The 19,057-nt window shown below is 36.0% G+C and overlaps 2 protein-coding genes across 10 annotated transcripts; both read right to left on the bottom strand.

The window, feature by feature from the left end:
- Positions 1-274: 274 nt before the first annotated feature.
- Positions 275-9,395, bottom strand: LOC140811824 (calcium-dependent protein kinase 26-like). 9 transcript variants are annotated; one of them, XM_073169911.1, is made up of 9 exons: positions 9,254-9,384; positions 7,851-8,750; positions 7,630-7,773; positions 7,405-7,557; positions 2,672-2,787; positions 2,306-2,473; positions 1,667-1,891; positions 928-1,074; positions 275-464 (listed from the first exon to the last, which is right to left on the bottom strand). In XM_073169911.1, exons 2-8 carry the CDS (start codon positions 8,596-8,598, stop codon positions 955-957), a joined length of 1,674 nt encoding a protein of 557 aa, XP_073026012.1. In that variant the 5' UTR covers positions 8,599-8,750; positions 9,254-9,384; the 3' UTR covers positions 275-464; positions 928-954. The 9 variants fall into 9 exon arrangements, with proteins under 9 accessions (XP_073026012.1, XP_073026008.1, XP_073026004.1 ...); XM_073169907.1 differs by having other exon boundaries at positions 7,405-7,773; positions 7,851-8,692; positions 9,254-9,395; XM_073169903.1 differs by having other exon boundaries at positions 7,405-7,773; positions 9,254-9,385.
- Positions 9,396-10,462: 1,067 nt separating this feature from the next.
- LOC140811826 (alpha-1,3-mannosyl-glycoprotein 2-beta-N-acetylglucosaminyltransferase-like) lies at positions 10,463-17,636 on the bottom strand. The gene is made up of 18 exons (XM_073169912.1): positions 17,471-17,636; positions 17,133-17,183; positions 15,850-15,937; positions 15,309-15,371; positions 14,963-14,997; positions 14,801-14,877; positions 14,643-14,688; positions 14,479-14,541; positions 14,249-14,315; positions 14,097-14,165; positions 13,933-14,002; positions 13,758-13,819; positions 12,626-12,715; positions 12,396-12,490; positions 11,860-11,922; positions 11,740-11,778; positions 11,467-11,637; positions 10,463-10,770 (listed from the first exon to the last, which is right to left on the bottom strand). The coding sequence occupies exons 1-18, from the start codon at positions 17,537-17,539 to the stop codon at positions 10,660-10,662; spliced, it is 1,329 nt and encodes a 442-aa protein (XP_073026013.1). The 5' UTR covers positions 17,540-17,636; the 3' UTR covers positions 10,463-10,659.
- Between the last annotated feature and the right edge of the window lie 1,421 nt (positions 17,637-19,057).

Genomic DNA, 19,057 nt, shown 5'->3' with positions numbered 1-19,057 from the left:
TATTTATCATTGAATCTTGAGGTCTTAGCTTCTAAAAGTCGAGTATTTAACTTCTTTTAGTATACACAAAAACCCGATTGAAATATATTTCTTATCACAGCATGAGACTCATTTAATCCCAGTAAAAAAGTCTCACCTTATTCATGTGGATTCCCCTTTCTTGCCATGTGGCATATTTATGGCAAGATAAACAAATACTGTTTGATCTTGTCACATTTCATACATCAATACATCGATTTGTTTCTAAAATTCAGTCTATCTCCATGGCAACAAGTCTCGAAAATTTTGAAAGTTTTGTTAACACAAGTAAAGAATCTATACATCAACATATAGGGAGTGTTCCCTGCTCTCTAACAAAAAAACAACTTCAGTAATTTGTAACTCAATCGATACAAACAAATAAACTACACGCCACAGAATTCCCCAGATACTGCTGATTGTTTGTACCTCCTCGACCACCTGTTCTGTACAGTATGATATATATATGTACCTTAGATTGGAAAACAAGTATAATACAACATTAGATTTATTATTACATGACGATTATAGGCTAATACGCATTGTAGATACAGCAGCTTGGATATATCATTGCAATTATATGAATCTCAACAGTAATGAAAGTGAAGAAAATAAAGAAAACGGTAAATTGAAAGTTAAGGTTTCAAGCTGACATTTTAACTAGTGGGATAGTAATCTCTTCAATATATAAAACAAGCCCAAGTGTGTAAATATTTTAATTACTTGTTCAACAAACTCCAATGGAAATATATTAAAGAACAATACAAGTTCCACTGTAAACGATCACATTAGTGCAAAGAATTTCCATATTACTTCAGTTGCTACGTGCATTTCTTACTACGTACATTTAATTATACATGATGTTCTCATAAAGTAAGAAAGTAACATGGCAGAAAAGCTGGCAACTACCTGTAAAAGAGGCTTTGAATAATGAAGTTATAGAGCCCCAGGGGCATCTCTCATGCTAATATTTAAGCTGTTCCGCATGGTTCGCCTCCCAACACCATTTCCTTTAGTCATCATAGCAACAAATTCCCCATAATCTATCCTTCCATCCTGTAAGAACATGTATTCAAAGGTTAACTATACATAATCCATCGAATAAAGTAATAGGAAGGTCAAAACCTCCTGAATAGAAGAAATAAGATCCAACAGGCACAACAGCTCCAGCCCTTGCAAAAAATTTTAGGCATCTTTAACGCATTTCCAAATCATGGGAATACTGCTTACAACTAGTCTACATCAATGTAGTATCTACCAACTGTAAAAATATGATGAATTGCATATAACAAATAAAGATAACATATTTAAAAGAATAATAGTAAACCTCAATAAACAATATCATGTTTCTTCTAAAAATAAAATTAATGATATCATGTTCGGACACCATTTCATAAAGTAAAACCTTTTGAGTCACTGCAAATACAAAACTAGAGTAAAACAATGACATGCTTAAAGAATGAAATGGTAATGACTGCTATGGCTTAATCAAATTCCTTTTGAAAAACCTTGAAGCCAGAGAAAGAGCTGATAAGGGCTGAAAACATATACAGCGAAGTTGTACATATTGAACAGGTAACATTTCTGACTGCAGTGTTCCACATTCTCAACAAAGGAACCAAGACAGACTACGATGCTAAGAACTTACATTATCTTGATCGACTTCTTTGATAATATCTTCAAGGAAAACATCTGTCATAGCATGCTCAATACAAGCTTGTTGAAGTTCATCGACTGTAATATAACCACTTCCATCCTTGTCAAAATATTGGAATGCTGCCAAAAGATGTTCCTCGCGTTCTAGTTTATTCAAATGAATTGTTGCTGCTATAAATTCACCATAGTCAATTGTTCCACTATTGTCTACATCAGCCTGCAACCGTAAAAATAATTCAGAAACAACAATAGCCACAAATCCAATTCCAATCTGATGGTTGGCATGAATCAATATATCAAGGAGGAAGATGAAACTACGAATAAGACAACATAATTACATAAATATCCAATGCATAATGAATTTCATTTTCACCACTAAGATTTCTAGTTTCTGGAAGACCCGAACTACTGGATTCAGTTAGCATGAAGTTTAGCAACAAGATTACAGAAAGTCCAGGCATATCTCGCAGAATCTGTCTTTGCCCATTTTAATCATGATCTCAACCATATAATACGTCAAGAAAAATGACAGATACTGAGAAATAAATCTGGAAAAACTGCAAATACCATGACTGCAAAAAAAGGAAATTAAGCAAAGAACATATATATTATTGAAAAGAAGTAACCATACTGCTTCCATAAGATCGCGAATTTCTGTATCCTTTAATGTTGATCCATATTTTCTTAAACCAACTTTGAGTTCATCAAATGTGATTGCGCCACTATTATCAGTGTCCATGGCTCTAAACATCTCTGTCAAGCCAGCAATCTCCTCTTCTGACAAGCTTTCAGCTATCACCTGAAAATTTCACTTCATAAATAAATGCTTTGATCATGTTTCAGCAGACATGTGAGTAGCATGTAGATTGATATGGTTCTGCAAATTGAAAAAGATGACGAATATATGCATAAGATGTCTTCGAATGACCAAATTTTCAGTTGACAAAGTCATTAGAAGCTCAATATTATAGAATGCATGTTCAGGCGAATCTCATACCCGCAACGCCATTTTCTTCAATTTGTTCATAGCAGAAAATTGTTTAAGGCGGGAAAGTACAGCCGGATCCAGGGATTTGTCAGGTGCAACACCATTTTCACATATCCAAGGGTGGCCTACATATTTGATATGTGATAAGACAAGAATTAACAGATAAAGACAGGGATTAAAAGATCATCATCCAGCAAAAACCATAGTCAATGACATGGAAGGAAGTTTCTAACATCACTGTTTTGACTATAGCAAGAAACATCAATTGATAAAAAAATAAATCCAAAAAATTACAAAGTTATGTTTTTTAACACTAAATGTAGGAATGATGACAAACTACAGCAACTACTTGAGTGATTTGATATTTGCACAATGAAAATCTTGGTTTACAGAAGTCCAAGCTGCTCTAGAATACAGGTCAGTAAAAGGTCTCCCAATTGATCAATGAGAATGCAAGATACTGTAGATAACATGACACAAAGTAAAAATGTAGAATATTGGATTATCCTCGTCTTATCAAGATTGATAGGATTATCATCAGCTTATCTAGATTGATAGGATCATGTTTGCATTATCTTTTATATTTGAATTTTTAATATTAGAATTATCGATATCTAGTTATCCCTTAGATTTAGGAATTTAGTTAACTTAGGAGTCTATAAATTCATTGTATCTAACCATTATTTTTTGGAAGCAATAATACAAGTGAAGCATTTTCTTTCTCTGCTATTCTCTCAAACTACATGGTATCAAAGCCAGCGAAAAGAGCAAAATATGACACGGCTTCACCATCCGTTTCTTCCACTTCCGAGGCCACACCGATTACATCAACAGTGGTCGAAACCTCTTCCCTTCCCATAAAGAAAATTACATGGAGAAAACTTCCTGCAATGGTCACAATCCGTTCTTATGTTCATTCGAGGAAAAGGGAAAGAGGAGTTCATCTCTAACGCAGCGATATGCCCTGCTGCAACATATCCAAAATTCAAGGTGTGGAATTCAGAGAATAATATGATTATGTCGTGGCTAATCAACTCGATGACGACAGAAATCGGTGCAAACTTTCTCTTATACCGAACTGCGAGAGAGATATGGGATGCGGCTCATGACACCTATTCTTCCAAAGACAACACATCTGAACTATTCGGCATTGAAAGCACCCTTCATGACCTCCGAGAGGGAGACTCCTCTGTCACGACTTATTCACTGCCCTTACTCGACATTGGCAGCAACTCGACTTCTTTGAAGTCTACGAGTGGAAATGCCTAGACAATGAAAAATGTTATCGGGCAATAGTTGAACAAAAAAGAGTCTTCAGGTAATCTTAAAAATTCAAATATAAAAGGAGCCTTGGACCATATGGTGGGAAATTTGAAATCCTTTATACATTTTAGTTCTAGAAAGTATTCTCATTCAGTATGCATTGCAAATGGCTCATGCTCCCAAGTGACTGGTTACGGTTCAGTTCAGCTAACTCCAGATATTTTCTTGAAATCTGTGTTATTTGTACCCGATCTAAAATGCAATCTCTTATCCGTGAGTAAGCTCAACAACGATCTCAAATGCACAACTAAATTCCTTGTTGATTCTTGTGTTTTTCAGGATTTGGCATCGGGGAAGATGATTCGCAGTGCTGACCTTTGTGGTGGATTGTATCACCTAAAGATGAATGTTTCCAAGAGAAGCTTGAACAATACCACCACCAATCCGCCACACCACCTATTCCTTCACGTTTTGTTTCGACTTTCAATTTAAATAAAGATAGTGAGATCTTGTTACGGCACTATCATCTAGGACACCCGAATCTTTTGTACCTAGGCAAATTATCTCCATCCTTGTTCAATAATAAGAATTCTAATTCTTTACAATGTGATACTTGTCAATTGTCCAAACATACACGGTCCACCTTCACACCACAAAGTTACAAACCATCAAAACCGTTTTCACTCTTTCACAGTGATATTTGGGGTCCGTCCAATATGACAAACATTAGGGGTGCATGCTGGTTCTTATTGTTTGTCGATGATCACACACGTTTGTCTTGGGTTTTTCTAATGAAAGACAAATCTGAAACCTCCAACCTATTCAAACAATTTCACACCAGGATTCAGACTCAATTCTCAACCAAAATTCAGATTTTACGTACAGATAGAGCTCGTGATTATTTCAACACAGTTTTGGGAGAATACCTGCTCTTTCATGGGATTATTCACCAAAGCTCATTTGTTGACACTCCCCATCAGAATGGTGTGTCCGAAAGAAAAAACCGTCATCTCTTGGGAGTTACACAATCGTTAATGTTCACGAAAAATGTGCCTAAATGCTATTGGGGTGATGCCATTCTCACAGCCATCTATCTCATCAATCAAATGCCCTCACGGGTCCTAAATTTCCATACACCTATCCAAACGTTCCTTAAATGTTTCCTCAACTCACACCTAGTTCAGATATTCCTCTCAAAGTGTTCGGATGCTCTGCATTTGTTCACATTCATTCCCACAACCGCAACAAACTCGAACCACGTGCTGTCAAATGCATCTTCCTACTTTAAAGAAGCTGTACATATCCATGGACGTCACATTCTTCGAAAATGATCCCTTCTATCCTAATTCTACACTTCAGGGGGAGAAGTCAAATATAGAAGCGCAGAATTGGGATCCCGTCACAGAATATCTCGAACCAAACACACTCCATACTGAAACAGAAACACTGCCTCCCGTGACTAGCAACCCCTCTATCTATAATGCCCAAAATCTCATCCAACCGATTCAGGTGTACTCTCAACGGAAACAATACTATCAAAAGAGTCAAGATCCAACACAAACTCATCGTGCATTTCAATCACACCTAGATTAGGTTCAGATTCCATCAACTATTGATGAAGCCCTCAGAGACCCTAAATGGAAAGCCGCAGTTTTTTATGAGATCAAGGCACTTGAAAAGAACAAAACATGGCAGATTGTTGATCTTCCACTAGGAAGGAAAACAGTTGGTTGTAAATGGATATTCACTGTCAAAAACCTGTCTGATGGAAGCATAGATCAGTTCAAAGCACGACTTGTAGCCAAAGGGTATACACAGTCATATGGTATTGACTATCAAAAAACATTTGCTCCTGTCGCCAGACTCAATACCGTCAGAGTCCTGTTATCACTTGCTGTCAACATGGATTGGCCATCATACCAACTTGATGTGAAAAATACATTCCTTAATGGTGATCTCAAAGAAGAAGTGTACATGGACTTTCCTCCTGGTTTTGCATCAGCGACTACAAAGAATAAGGTATGCAAATTACAGAAGTCGTTGTATGGCCTCAAACAATCACCTAGGGCATGGTTTTTCCGGTTTACCAAGTTGTAAAGATGGATGGCTACACCCAATGTCAAGCTGACCATATGCTATTTGTTAAACATTCGGAGGGAGACAAGATTACAATACTCATTGTCTATGTAGACGACATTGTCCTCATAGGGAATCACAATGAAGAAATGACACGTGTGAAACTTCGAAAGAATTTGAAATGAAAGATCTCGGACAACTTAGATACTTTCTGAGAATAGAAGTAGCAAGATCATCTATAGGTATCTCAATCTCTCAATGAAAATATGTTCTTGACCTTCTGAAAGAAACTGGCATGCTAGGTTGCAAACCGGTTGATACACCCATGGATCCAAACATAAAGGAACTGAAAAAGATAGTTCCCCAGTGGACAAGGGAAGATATCAAAGGTTAGTTGGGAAACTAATATACTATCACATACACGACCAAATATCGGCTTTGCTGTGAGTGTCATTAGCCAGTTCATGAATAACCCGAGGGAAGAACAAATGAATGCAGCCTACCGAGTACTAAGATACCTAAAAGGGACTTCTGGACAAGGACTGCTGTTTAGAAAGACTTCCAACAGAACAATCAAAGTCTATAGCAATGCTGATTGGGCAGGATCACTCATAGATAAACGGTCCACGTCTGGATATTGTTCATATGTATGGAGAAATTTGGTGACATGGCGAAGTAAGAAACAAACAGTCGCTGCTCGGAGTAGTGCAGAAGCTGAATTCCGATTGCTAGCACATGAGATTTGTGAAGGAATGTGTATGAACTAAAGATAGAAGAAAATCACCCCGTGGAGCTTATGTGTGATAATAAAGCAGCCATCAGCATATCCAAGAATCCAGTCCATCATGATCGAACCAAGCACATTGAAGTTCGACAATTTATCAGTGAAAAGATTGAAAACAAGATAGTTGTGTTGAATTATATCCCTACTCAATTACAAGTGGCAGATATTCTAACAAAAGCACTTCATAGAGCAAGTTTTCAAGATTTGTGTTTCAAGCTAGGAACGATGAACCTATATGACCCAACTTCCTATATGACCCAGCTTGAGGGGGGTGTAGAATATTGGATTATCCTCATCTTATCAAGATTGATAGGGTTATCATCAGCTTATCTAGATTGATAGGATCTTGTTTGCATCATCTTTTATATATGAATTTTTAGGATTAGAATTATCGGTATCTAGTTATTCCTCAGATTTAGGATTTTAGTTAACTTAAAAGTCTATAAATTCATTGTATCTAACCATTATTTTTTGGAAGCAATAATACAAGTGAAGCTTTTTCTTTCTCTACTATTCTTTCAAACTACAAAAAAACATTAAGAAGCAATGAAAGACATACGAGGAATCCAACATTAAACAAATAACAGTAGCTCTGACCATCTAGGGGAAGAAAACATACACAATACTTCATGGGCAGTAAACCGGTCTGAAGGTCTCATGCATAACATCTTTTGAATAAGATCCTTAGCACTTTCAGATATCAATGGCCAAGGGTCGGAACTGAAATCTATGTGTCCCTTCAAAACCGCATCAAATATCCCCTGTTGATTTTCTGAACAATCGGGATAACCATCAATACATTGCACATGAATGTGGATTTGTTTACTTGAATATGACATCTTACCAGCCCAAAATGGTGGCACCCCGCTCAGTAATATGTACAGAATCACCCCTGCTGTCCACACATCTGCTTCTGGGCCATAATGCTTCAAAAGAACCTCTGGTGCAACATAGTATGGGCTCCCAACCACATCGGTGAAAATCTGACCTGTAGCATCACATGACATATACATATAGGCAAACAACACAAGGATATAGCTATCAAAGAAGTATTTTGCAGTATACCTGGCTTGAAGAAAACAGATAGACCAAAATCAATTGCTTTAAGAGAGAAATCATCATCTTTATTGACCAACAAAAAGTTCTCCGGTTTAAGATCTCTATGCATAACCCCGAGTGAATGGCAGGCCTCCACAACTCCTACAACGATCTTAGTCAGTTCAGCCGCTTTTCTCTCACTGTAGTGCCCCCTTTGTATTATGCGGTCGAACAATTCACCACCAGCACAAAGCTCCATCACAATGTGAACGTAAAGGGGGTCTTCATATGCCCCTTTAATGGTGACTATGTTCTTGTGACCAGCCAGATGGTGCATTATCTGAATCTCCCTTCTCACATCTTCAACATCTTCTTTGGAAATAAGCTTCCTTTTTGATATAGATTTACAAGCATATTCAATGCCTGTCGACAACTCAGTGCACAAAAAGGTAGTGCCAAATTGGCCTTGTCCTAATTTACGCCCAAGGGTGTAAAGATCCCGGATGTTAGCAGTCTTGTGACCTAACACAAAGTAAGCTTGATTATTAGCACCACGGTTCATGACACTCTCTTTCCTGGGACTGGTGAGGGCTGGCAAATTGGGGTTCTTTTTGTGGTTTTGTTGTGTGTCAACAATATGCTGTGAGTTCCCAGTGGGAGAGTAACTGTCAGAAGAGCTGGAAGTGGTGTTGTGTTTAGAGTTTGACTGGTCTTCGGGCTGGTTGTAGCCCTGTAATGGTTTACTTCTGAAAGACCCACGGCATGTATTGCCCATGAAACGACAGAGCTCCCTTCCCTTATATCACCTCAAACAGTGCCTTAGCAGCCCTTCCCGCATCCAATTATCTTTCACATTATGTGCGCAAATTCTGAAAATTTAACTCACCGAGACAAAAAAAACGAAAGATTTGCAGCATCAGAACCAACCTGTCGGCATAGTTAATGAACAGAAATTTAAATAATGTTGACACAAAGGGATAAGACGAATATTGGCACCAACACCAGCTCTAGAGCCCTCCACCGAGCTCGAGAACCAGAAGATAAAGAAAATTAAAACGAGAAAGAAAGTAGGAAATACGAGAAATTCCTAAAGGGGATTACAAAAAATCCATCATGGATCAGATCCGATCAAAAGAGCAAGCAACATGTCAGCAGCAAAATCATACACAAATCAAGAAACGAACAACAATCTTACTTTCAGCTACAGATCGAACAAACCAATTACGTAAATGAATGGAAAAAAAGGGCACAAAAATACCTACAGAGATCACATGTATGCATGAAACAAACAGTTGAAAAAATTCAACAAAAGGTAGCGCCTTTATTCATATAATTACTATTACTTAAAAGGAAAAAGATTGACGAATATAAGCAAGAAAGAAAGAACATAATGGAATTTTAATAATCATCAGACGAAAGTGAATCTGTACCAGGGGAAAAGTAGCCGGAGGAGTCGGCGTCAAATCGTCCTCGTGTAGTTATTTTTATACATGTCCGAAGCAAGTGGTGGACAATACGTGAAATGACTCGCTTCTGTACAAACACAATACATACTTTTTTCCGTTACAATAATTACAACTCTATTAATTTATGTTTATACGGTGTAATTAAATTTGTCGAAGTCGAGATTTAGTTAATCGAGACTAAAGAATTATTATAATTTTACTTGGGTCCCCCATATCTTTATGGATATAAATGAATCGAGTTTAATTATATGTATGGACAAACTAGAATTATACGAGAAAAAGTTGTGTAATTCACTGATCATATTTTGTTAACCAAATCTCTTATTTGAATCATCCATTAAAAAGTATTATTTTTTATGTTATGGTTATTATTTTTTATTGTGAATATCGGTTATTTGGGTCATTCGTGAAAAAATATTATTTTTTATGCTAAGAATATTACTTTTTATTTTGAATATTGGTAAAGTTGACATGTTTCACAGATAAAGATTTGTGAGACCGTCTCACGAGAGACCTACTTAAATCATATTTGGGTCGGGAAAATCGTGTTAAGGATGTAAACGAATCAAGTTTACTTATTAATTATTGAGATCCAATTTGAATTCAGCAAACTTTCAAGAGCTGAATCTCTATTTGGGTTCAGTCTCCTTTTGTTATCTGTCATGTTCCTCCAAATTCCAATGCTTATTTACAGAGAATCAAGACAGAAAAGCAAAAAGTTATTGAATAATAATAATAATAGAAACCAAAGTTGAAACCGTTCTCATTAAATATATTAATAAAAGAAGCTTATTATGTATGTAATTCGGTATATGTTTTAATGAGAGCTTCAAAGAATTATTCTAAACTATCAAAATTATTTGGTCACTTTACATTTGACATTAGACAAAAACTTGTATGAGACGATCTCACGAATGAGTCGATCGTATTTTGTGAGACGAGTCTCTTATTTGGGTCATCCATGAAAAAATATTACTTTTTATACTAAGAGTATTATTTTTTATTATAAATATAGGTAGAATTGACCGTCTAACAGATAAAGATTTGTGAGACTGTCTCTCATGAGAGACATGTTCTTTAACATTAATAGCTTATTATTTTTATTAGAGACTGTCCAAATAGTCCGTCAACAAAAGTCTTCTCCACTAGGCTTAATTAAGTTTGACAGGGCGAAAAAACAAATCAAATTGGACCACAATTCTTTTAAAATGTGAGATGATCAATATGGAAAATTTGTGAATTTGTGTCGATGGCATTAGCAAGAACTCAAAACAAATACGAGTCTTGTGAATACAAGTTGCCACCGGCATTAAGGAATTCAGGCCGGCAAAGTTCCTAATAAACTTACAGACACCGCCTTGCCTTTAGGTCTATCTGATTCCAAATTGTTGGAGAGAATCTGGGCCGACTAGGAATACCCGCCTCGGTGGATGATAACGGACAACAACTACTCCTTTATACGCCGTTCTCGGGACACCATCCTGATTATATAAATATAAACCCCGTTACGATAATCTGAGAGTTTGAAATCAGGAAGGAGATAAACAAGTCACCTACGATTAGGGTTGTTCAAACTTCGGATAAAACCGTAAAAATCGAAAATCCAAACCGAAAAACCGAACACTGGATCGAACCGAAAACCGAAATTTATTTGGTTCGGTTTCCGATTTTATATATATATATATATATATATATTTATATATATATATATATATATATATATATATATATATATCAAAATCGAACCAACCGAAAAAACCGAAATTTCATTATATTGATAATTTTATTTTTATTATATATTTTTTGAGATGATATCAGTGAATGATGAATTATTTTGAATAATATTTAGTTAATTGTTGTTTATGTAATTCATTTAGATTTTATATTTAAATATTTTATTCAGAAATCACGTAACAAGATAACATATTATATTTTATGATATATTTATCTTATTAATTTAAAAAATTGTATCAAAACCGAAATAACCAAACCATTTCGGTAGAAAACCGAAATGAACCGAAAAAAAAATGATTCGGATATTGGATTATATATTTGTAAAACCAAAATAAAAAATCGAAAACCGAACCGACCGATGAACACCCCTAGCTACGATTCAACAATGGGGAGCAAGTCGCAACTATTGAGAATGGAAGAGAACCTTAAAGAACAACTTTTACCTTCCATTCTTCAAAAATGCCGAACTGTCTAGCAATGTACTCAAAATCTGATTGGTCACGGTAAGAGACACGTACATCCCCTTCAATGTTATGTGCCTTGAGAATAGCATCAGCTCCATGCATTGGAGTCGCTTTTTTAAGCAGGTCAGCAAAGTATTTTGCATACTTATCCTATAAAAGTAGATCTAATCTCAGTATCTAGATAGACTACGTTCTTCCTTGTCATAGCCCAGTTGCATGGCATATATTTCACTTAAAAAGGCAAGACTTTACCTCCTCCAAGAAGCTCAGGTCCATTGACTTCCAATCAACCTTCCAGACCAGTAAAAACAGTTTTCAGACGAAGGCTAGCACAAGGTGAGCAAGGTAACATGGACCATACTAGTCACATACCTGGACATCATTCAGTTTGATAGGTTCAAGATATTGTTTGAAAAACTGCCCCATACTGGAACCCTATGAAGAAAAAATAGGAAGCCTGGTAAGAGCAAGTTCAACTGAAAAATGTAACAAGAACTACTTATGATAGCTTCCAAACACGTAGCAGACAAGAATTTAACGAGTCAACTTCCGACAAAACCAAAAATAACAGTAAAATTTCATGTCAAACATTAAACATATACCCGGCCGAACCTCTTTAACAACCCAAAAAAGGTCAAAATTGTTTTCCATGATAGAAATCTCTAAAAAAACATCAGTCATGATTTAGAATTTTAGTCAAAAATATCTACCAGAATTGAACATGTCATGGTAAATACTCTCCTCTTGAAGAAAAGAACATGGATGTGAAAAAAATCAATCTCACACCAAGAGCTTGATATATTGTCCCCCAATCATGTCTAGTAGACTATTGTAATCGGAAACCTCTAAAAAGAGAACAAGTCGTACAGAGAGACATGAGTGTTTTTACTAATAAGCACAAGTCTTACATGCTCCCCAAAGTTGTATGTTCTGCACACTTCTGGGCGAATGAATTGACGCCCTCTATGATTCTCTTTCAGTCGCAACCAGTCATCCCAGTAAGTGATTGTTTGGTCAAGAAAATGCATAAGACTGAAGCGAAAGATACCAAAGAGAAAAAAATCTAGAAGGAGCACGGACAAAACAATTTAAGATTTTGATGTCAAATACTACAATATTAAGACGGCTGAAGGATATGCCTTTGGCCATTTAGGAGACAATTCATCCCATATGGATCTAGAGAGCATCCATCCAAGACCAGGGAAAAAATCTGAGCGATAAAGAATATCTGCAAGAGATAGGAAAACAGATGCGGAAAGGTTACTGATGTTTGACCAAATAGGCTGTTAAAAAATGTACATAAAAAATATAGTGGAAGCTTTGCATCTTCTTTAATCATCCACAGATTGTAAAAATTCCCAAATTTGAACAGTACACAACATAACAAAAATCTCATTTCAAACAGTTCAATAAAGAAGAATATCAATTTAGCACACAAAAGAAATAGTGATAGCATATCCCATCTCAGCACAAAAAATGAGATAAATGTAAAGCATGATTGGTGAGCAACAAAACGAGGATAAAGAAGAACCTCATGAATTCAAGACATTCGGAGACGGAACCACGAGTAAAAAAATCAGGATAGAGAAGAACCTCATGAATTCAAGAAATTTAGCGACGGAACCATACGCAACGATATATAAATGAATCAGTGACGGAACAATCTGGTGATTCATGTTCAAAGTTAAATGGTATAGCATATGGAAACTCAAAGAGCCTGCTTCACACAATTTAATGATCCTTCAACAATTCATCCTTAATTTAATGTTAACACTGAAAATCAGAGGCTTATAATCTATACAATACTTTATTTTAAATATTAGAAAATAGCTTGAATAAATATATAGCATATCGTGTGCACTTGTTTCATACAATAATGAAGGAAATAGATTCACTAAATGATTAAAAGTTATCAAAACCGAACAACTAATTTTGATTACATAAAGGGGAAACAAACAAACAGTGTTCTAGATGGCGGTCGAGGCGGTGCCTAGGCGGTAGGCGGCCCTCGACCGCACCACCTATGCATAAGGCGGGTGTTTTAGGCGGTCCAAGCTATACGGCGTTGGGGAGGCGGCGAGCAAGCGAGCTAACCTACCCAACCAAGTTTTCTCAAGGAACAAGAATGACACACATCATCAAAGCCCAGAAACACAGTAATCAAGAAAGTCATGTAGAACAATTTCTATCAGTGAAAGAAGATAATAGCATTAACCTAGGAACACTTTTGCGAAAGTTTAGCAGATCAATAGGAAAACTGAGGAACTTACAAGGATCGTGTACAAACTGCTTTTGCCCATTATCGTTCCATGAAGAAATCGCCATGATAGATCTATCGTTGGTGCATTTCATTCAAATACTTCCAATCAGAAATCGACGTAGGATGTCAAATTGTCAATGGATCTAAAATTCATCATATCTTGGAGTCTGGAGAGAACAACTCACTTGTCGTGGTCAAGGAGAGCAGCTCCAGCCTCAAAATAGTCAAAGAAATCAGGAGCAATTTCCATATCATCTGCAGATGATGGCTTATTCAGTGAAAGAAAGAACCAGAGGCAAAAAGAAAAACAAAAGAAAAGGAAGTAAAAAAGAATAAAGAAAACAGGAACCTTCGAGAATGATTACTTTGTCAAACTTGTGCTCATAGAACAACTTATCCAGTGCCCATTTATAATGGCCTGAATGGCAAACAATTAGGCTATGTCAGCCAGAGAATCTTTCCTCAAACAGAAAGGAATAACAGAAAACAAAAAAACTTAACGTGCAATCTTGTAGTAAGCAATCAACTCCCCGGGCCTTTCAGTATGCGCTGGTTCATAATCCAAATGCTGTGGCACATGAAAGTATATTAAAACTGTTGTGGTTGAACAAGAACCAGGAATAAAATTTAAAGACCTTAAAAGAAATCCAATCCAATCCAATAAATAAGCAGGTGAGCGAACTGAGTAAGAAATAATTTTAGAATGTAAAAGATAGAAAGAAAACAAGTGCCTGCATGTACGTTAGCTGATCATAACTCAAAGCCTTCTTCTTAACAAGAGGATCTGATCCATCCTGCAAAAAAAGAATGCAAGTGTAATTTGCATTTGCAAAGTGTCCCCCTTGTTCTCAATGAAAAACTCCAAACTCATGTCAGATGTCCCATATTTAGGTACCTGTGATACGAATAGAGGATATCTTGATGCGACAGGAATTTGATATCTAGTAAGGAAAAAAGAAAAAAAACAGAGATGAAAGAAAATGTCAGCTGACAGCTAGAAATGTTGTGATAGCAACTCAAATCACCAAAAGGATGCATGGAGACACATCATACTTTAGAATAGATTTTATAGTTCTTTCAAGGTAATCGGCGCGGTTACAAGCCATAACCACGACAGCGGCTACTGGAACCTGATAAACAAGTAACATGTTCAATATATAAGAGTTCCAGAAAATAGCACATAACAACACAAAGAAACAAATATTTTGTACAAACCTGTAAATCACCAACCAATTTCTTTAAACCCTTCCCTGAATTTGGATAGAGAAACGATCACACTACTAACAAATGCACACTACTAACAAATGTAGGCATTGATCATGGGCAACAAAAGGGACTAGAGGTCAAATGTGCAATATATAACAAAAATAAAAGGTGAAAGATGGGAAGAACCTAATTTTTTAGCCAATCAAGTTGAAGTACAAAAGTCGCAGTTTGTATTATCATCCTACTTAATTTGCCATAGAACCATGCAGAAGTACAAAAAGAAAACGCCAATAGTACAGAGACGTTATCCTTAATAGGCAAGTATCCAGAAGCTAGAATTACTGTGTAAACATACTTTCAAGATCTTGAACAAGTGCTCTCAACTGTCCACATTCCTTATCCTGACGCTTCCTTTCCTCTGAAATTGTAGCCGTCAAAGGTAAACACTAATTTTTTCTCATCAATAACAGTATAACACTACACATCGTCCAATGATTAAAAAAAACTTCCTTATCCAGAAATGAGAATAGAGAAAAACAAAATGAGAAAAAATAGCAGTGAAACAGACGAGCTGCTTCATCATTCTTGACCGGGCACAATTATAAAAGATTATACATGAAAACTGCTCAGGAATCTAGCTCTTCCCTATCACATAATCAATTTTTCTCGTATCAGGAGACAATCTGTCCTACATCGTTATGTATAGGCAGTTTGAATTGTATTGATCCCAAAGCTCACTAATCGATCTTTATGATATTTCAATACCGAATGGATCCTTTCTTAAACTTCCAGTTACTGGCAGGAAGAGCATTAAAATCTATGGATTAAGCAGTAAGATTTTGCAATGCTTTTTTTAAAGCCAGTCATCGGGGAAAGAAGCATAAAAGATAAAGCACCTTCAAGAGCAAGAATTTGTCCTTGTTGCTGACTGATCTGATCAATTAACAGTCGTGTTTGTCTAGTACACTGAGTTTCTGATTCAATCTGTCATCAATACTGTACATGTTAGGTGCCGTATATCCTATGGTATACATGTGGCCTTTTGAATGATGGCATACTATAGAAAGTGTCAAGCATTTTTACATCCGGTAACTCAATGACACACAAGTTAAAGTATTAAGACTATATTAATAATGAATTCAATTCAGGGAAACAAAGTATAACATGTTTCATTGTTTGGTTTGAAAAGAAAATGTAAAAGAATGTCTGTGCAAACTTTTGTATTATTATTTCTAAACATACTCTGATTTTTTTATTAATTATACACTACACCATTCTATAGTTATACTGTTTGGACCAAACTAATTTTGTTACTACCAGGAAGTTTTACCAGAAGGGCTGCCAAATAATTCTTATGTTGACTAGATTGTTCTAAATCAAATCTTTAATTAATAAAGCATGCCAAATCCAAGGTATAGACATTTTGAAAGGCATAGTTCAAAATCTAGCATCCAATTATCGCTGGGGCTATGAAAGTCATCTAAAAAGTCTAAAATTTTCTAATATCTTCAAAAAATTTGGTTTTAAATATTATCTATAAATGCATTTACAACTTCTATAATTATGAACTAACACCATATATTTCCCTCTCTGTATATCAAAACAACAAGGCCACCTGAACTTTTATTATGACAATATACATAAATTACTGCTGTAAGAAAACATATTCGGAACTCAGACCTATAAAATTAATCTTTTTTCTTAATGACGAGTAGTTCATTCTAATTCTAACCCATCCTGAGAACAAAAGTTTTTATGACTACATATGAGGATGTATTAAAAGAAAATTACTGAAAAATACAGCTTTCACTGCTCAGCCAAGACTGCAATCCAAATGATTTTTTTTTAATTTCGATATAGCAACAGTAGTTCCCCAATCAAGAGTAGAAGGTAAGCAAAGAACGTGTTACAGTATGAGAGAGCTAGGCATTTGATATTGAGCATCTACATCAGAATCTTAAGACCCAATAACAGGCGTGAGGTCAATGGACCACTGATGCCATAAAATGAAGATATCGAAATTCTATTTGTAATTTTGCTAGAAATGTGAATATCAGCCCCTAATACATTCAGTGGTTGCTCCCGCACCACAAAACACAGTTTCTCGATTGACCCCGTTCATAATGTTGTCTTATAGATAGAATTGTTGGTGCTGAATAAAAAACAAAGCAAAACGTACAGCATCAGCAAGACGATCAGCATACTCTGATTGAGCGGTGAAAAGTCGCATCTGCGGGAAGGACACCAAGAACAATAATCATGTCAGCAATTACTTATATTAGCAACACTGGTCTTTGCTACTGAAATCAAGCAACCGGTATAATCCTTGTTTGGACACAAAAATATCCATATGGGTATCGAATCAATAGATAACTTCACACATCATCTGGTGGCAGCATATGAGTAAGTTTAATTCCTAATAAGAAATACGGATCAGACAAGCATGGGATTAAACAATCTGGCTGTATCCTGGTTTTCTGATCAGAAATCAAAATCAAAGTGAACCTATGTTTTGACCTGGATGTAGATGAATGGGACGGCGGCGAAGAGGAGGAGGTACCGGTAATCGCAGAACCGGTTCCCCATGTTTTCTTTCGTTTCGTCTTCAGTTCCCCTCCGCCTCCTACGGATCACTCCGCCGTCGTCATTTTCATTTTATATCAGCTTATTTCGATATTATTATTCCCAATCCATTATTTAGTCAAATTTAAGAATTATTTTTATTATTATATCTTCTATTTTATTAAAATTGAGTACACGATAATAACAACTTATATTTTTATTTTTTTGTTTTTTGTTTTATAAATTTCAACACACTTTTATTTTTATTTTTTTATTTCAACAATTCAAATATCAATTTAATCCCTTCATCATTTATCAAATTCCACTTTAACCTATCGATAATGATAAAAAAAAAAAACTATACATACACACATCACATGTGCAATTACTAGTTATTTATAAAATTGTCTATATTATTATCATCTCACTCTTATTACATAACATTCTTTTTTGTTGCTTTGGAAATGTATAAACTATAAGATATAACCAAATTGATGAAGCTTAAACATAGTAATTTAAGATTTAATTTGATAAAAAAAAAAAGATTTGATTTGAAAAAGATCTGAAATTACATATGAATAAATTTCAAATTTATCATAATCAGTGTTGTATTTTGTGAGAATCCGAGATTTTAAGATCCCAAGTAAATAAGATTTTCAGCAAGTAACTCGTGGAAGTAAATTCAAAGCTCGGGAATGAGCTCAACCGGAAGCCAAGATGCAAATAACCATATCCATCGAAGAACTTTCACGGGACGAGTAAAACCCCAGCTCAAGGACTAAATCTTTCAGCTCAAAGCAGCTCAACCAAATTTGTTCTAACAAGACCAAGAAGGGAGCTATAAGTTGAGCCAAGAGTTTGGACAAATTAAATGTGCAAGAATTAACCTTTGAGTTAATGTAGTGACCCGTTCCAGAATCACCTACTAATCAAAAACTAAGCATGCAATTAACCTAATTAATTATAATCAGAGATAACAGCGGAAAAGTCGACAACTATAATTATACAACCCAATCGAAGTCTAGAATAACTCAAAATAAAATATCCAATACAACCATATCGAATCAAAACAATACCGATAAACTAAACCAACCAGCTACTCAACGTCCTCCTCCTGCTCCTCCTGAGCTGTCCAACCTGAGGCCTGCCCCGTGGGAATGGGGTGTCCAAGAATAAACAAAACCGAGGACGTGAGCGATAAGAACGCCCAGTACAAAAGTATGAGTATACAAACCTATATGAAATGCACATGCTATGATATGATACCAGGGTAGTCAAGAAACAGGAATCACAAAGGATCTCAAAATGCTCAGTCTAGAGGCGCCAAGTGGATAGTGCCGCGCGGTCCAACCTCTGGGTCACTGCATCCACTACAAGACAGACGTGGACCTAAAATGTCCCGGACCACCGAAGCCCTCCCGACCCGTCGGCCACTGTGTACTCTCGGTGTCCATGCGTCCACAAGACAGGGCTGAGCGGTCCCAAGATATAGCTTATCTCGAAAGAGATACAGCTCAACAGTAAAGGCTATCTCGAAGGAGA

The sequence above is a fragment of the Primulina eburnea genome, chromosome 14 (assembly GCF_022965805.1).
Source record: "Primulina eburnea isolate SZY01 chromosome 14, ASM2296580v1, whole genome shotgun sequence".
NCBI lineage: Eukaryota > Viridiplantae > Streptophyta > Magnoliopsida > Lamiales > Gesneriaceae > Primulina > Primulina eburnea.
The sequence above is the reverse complement of the archived record's forward strand: the minus strand, read 5'-3'. Positions and strand labels throughout refer to the sequence as shown.

Coding starts and splice junctions, on each gene's coding strand:
- LOC140811824 (XM_073169907.1), bottom strand. CDS start 8,598: ATGGGCAATACATGCCGTGGGTCTTTCAGAAGTAAACCATTACAGGGC. Junction 2,474..2,671: donor TGAAGAAAATGGCGTTGCGG/GTATGAGATTCG, acceptor TGAAATTTTCAG/GTGATAGCTGAAAGCTTGTC. Junction 1,075..1,666: donor AAGAAGTCGATCAAGATAAT/GTAAGTTCTTAG, acceptor ATGTTCTTACAG/GATGGAAGGATAGATTATGG.
- LOC140811826 (XM_073169912.1), bottom strand. CDS start 17,539: ATGGGGAACCGGTTCTGCGATTACCGGTACCTCCTCCTCTTCGCCGCC. Junction 15,938..17,132: donor CTGATCGTCTTGCTGATGCT/GTACGTTTTGCT, acceptor TATTGATGACAG/ATTGAATCAGAAACTCAGTG. Junction 10,771..11,466: donor GCATTTTTGAAGAATGGAAG/GTAAAAGTTGTT, acceptor TTATATAATCAG/GATGGTGTCCCGAGAACGGC.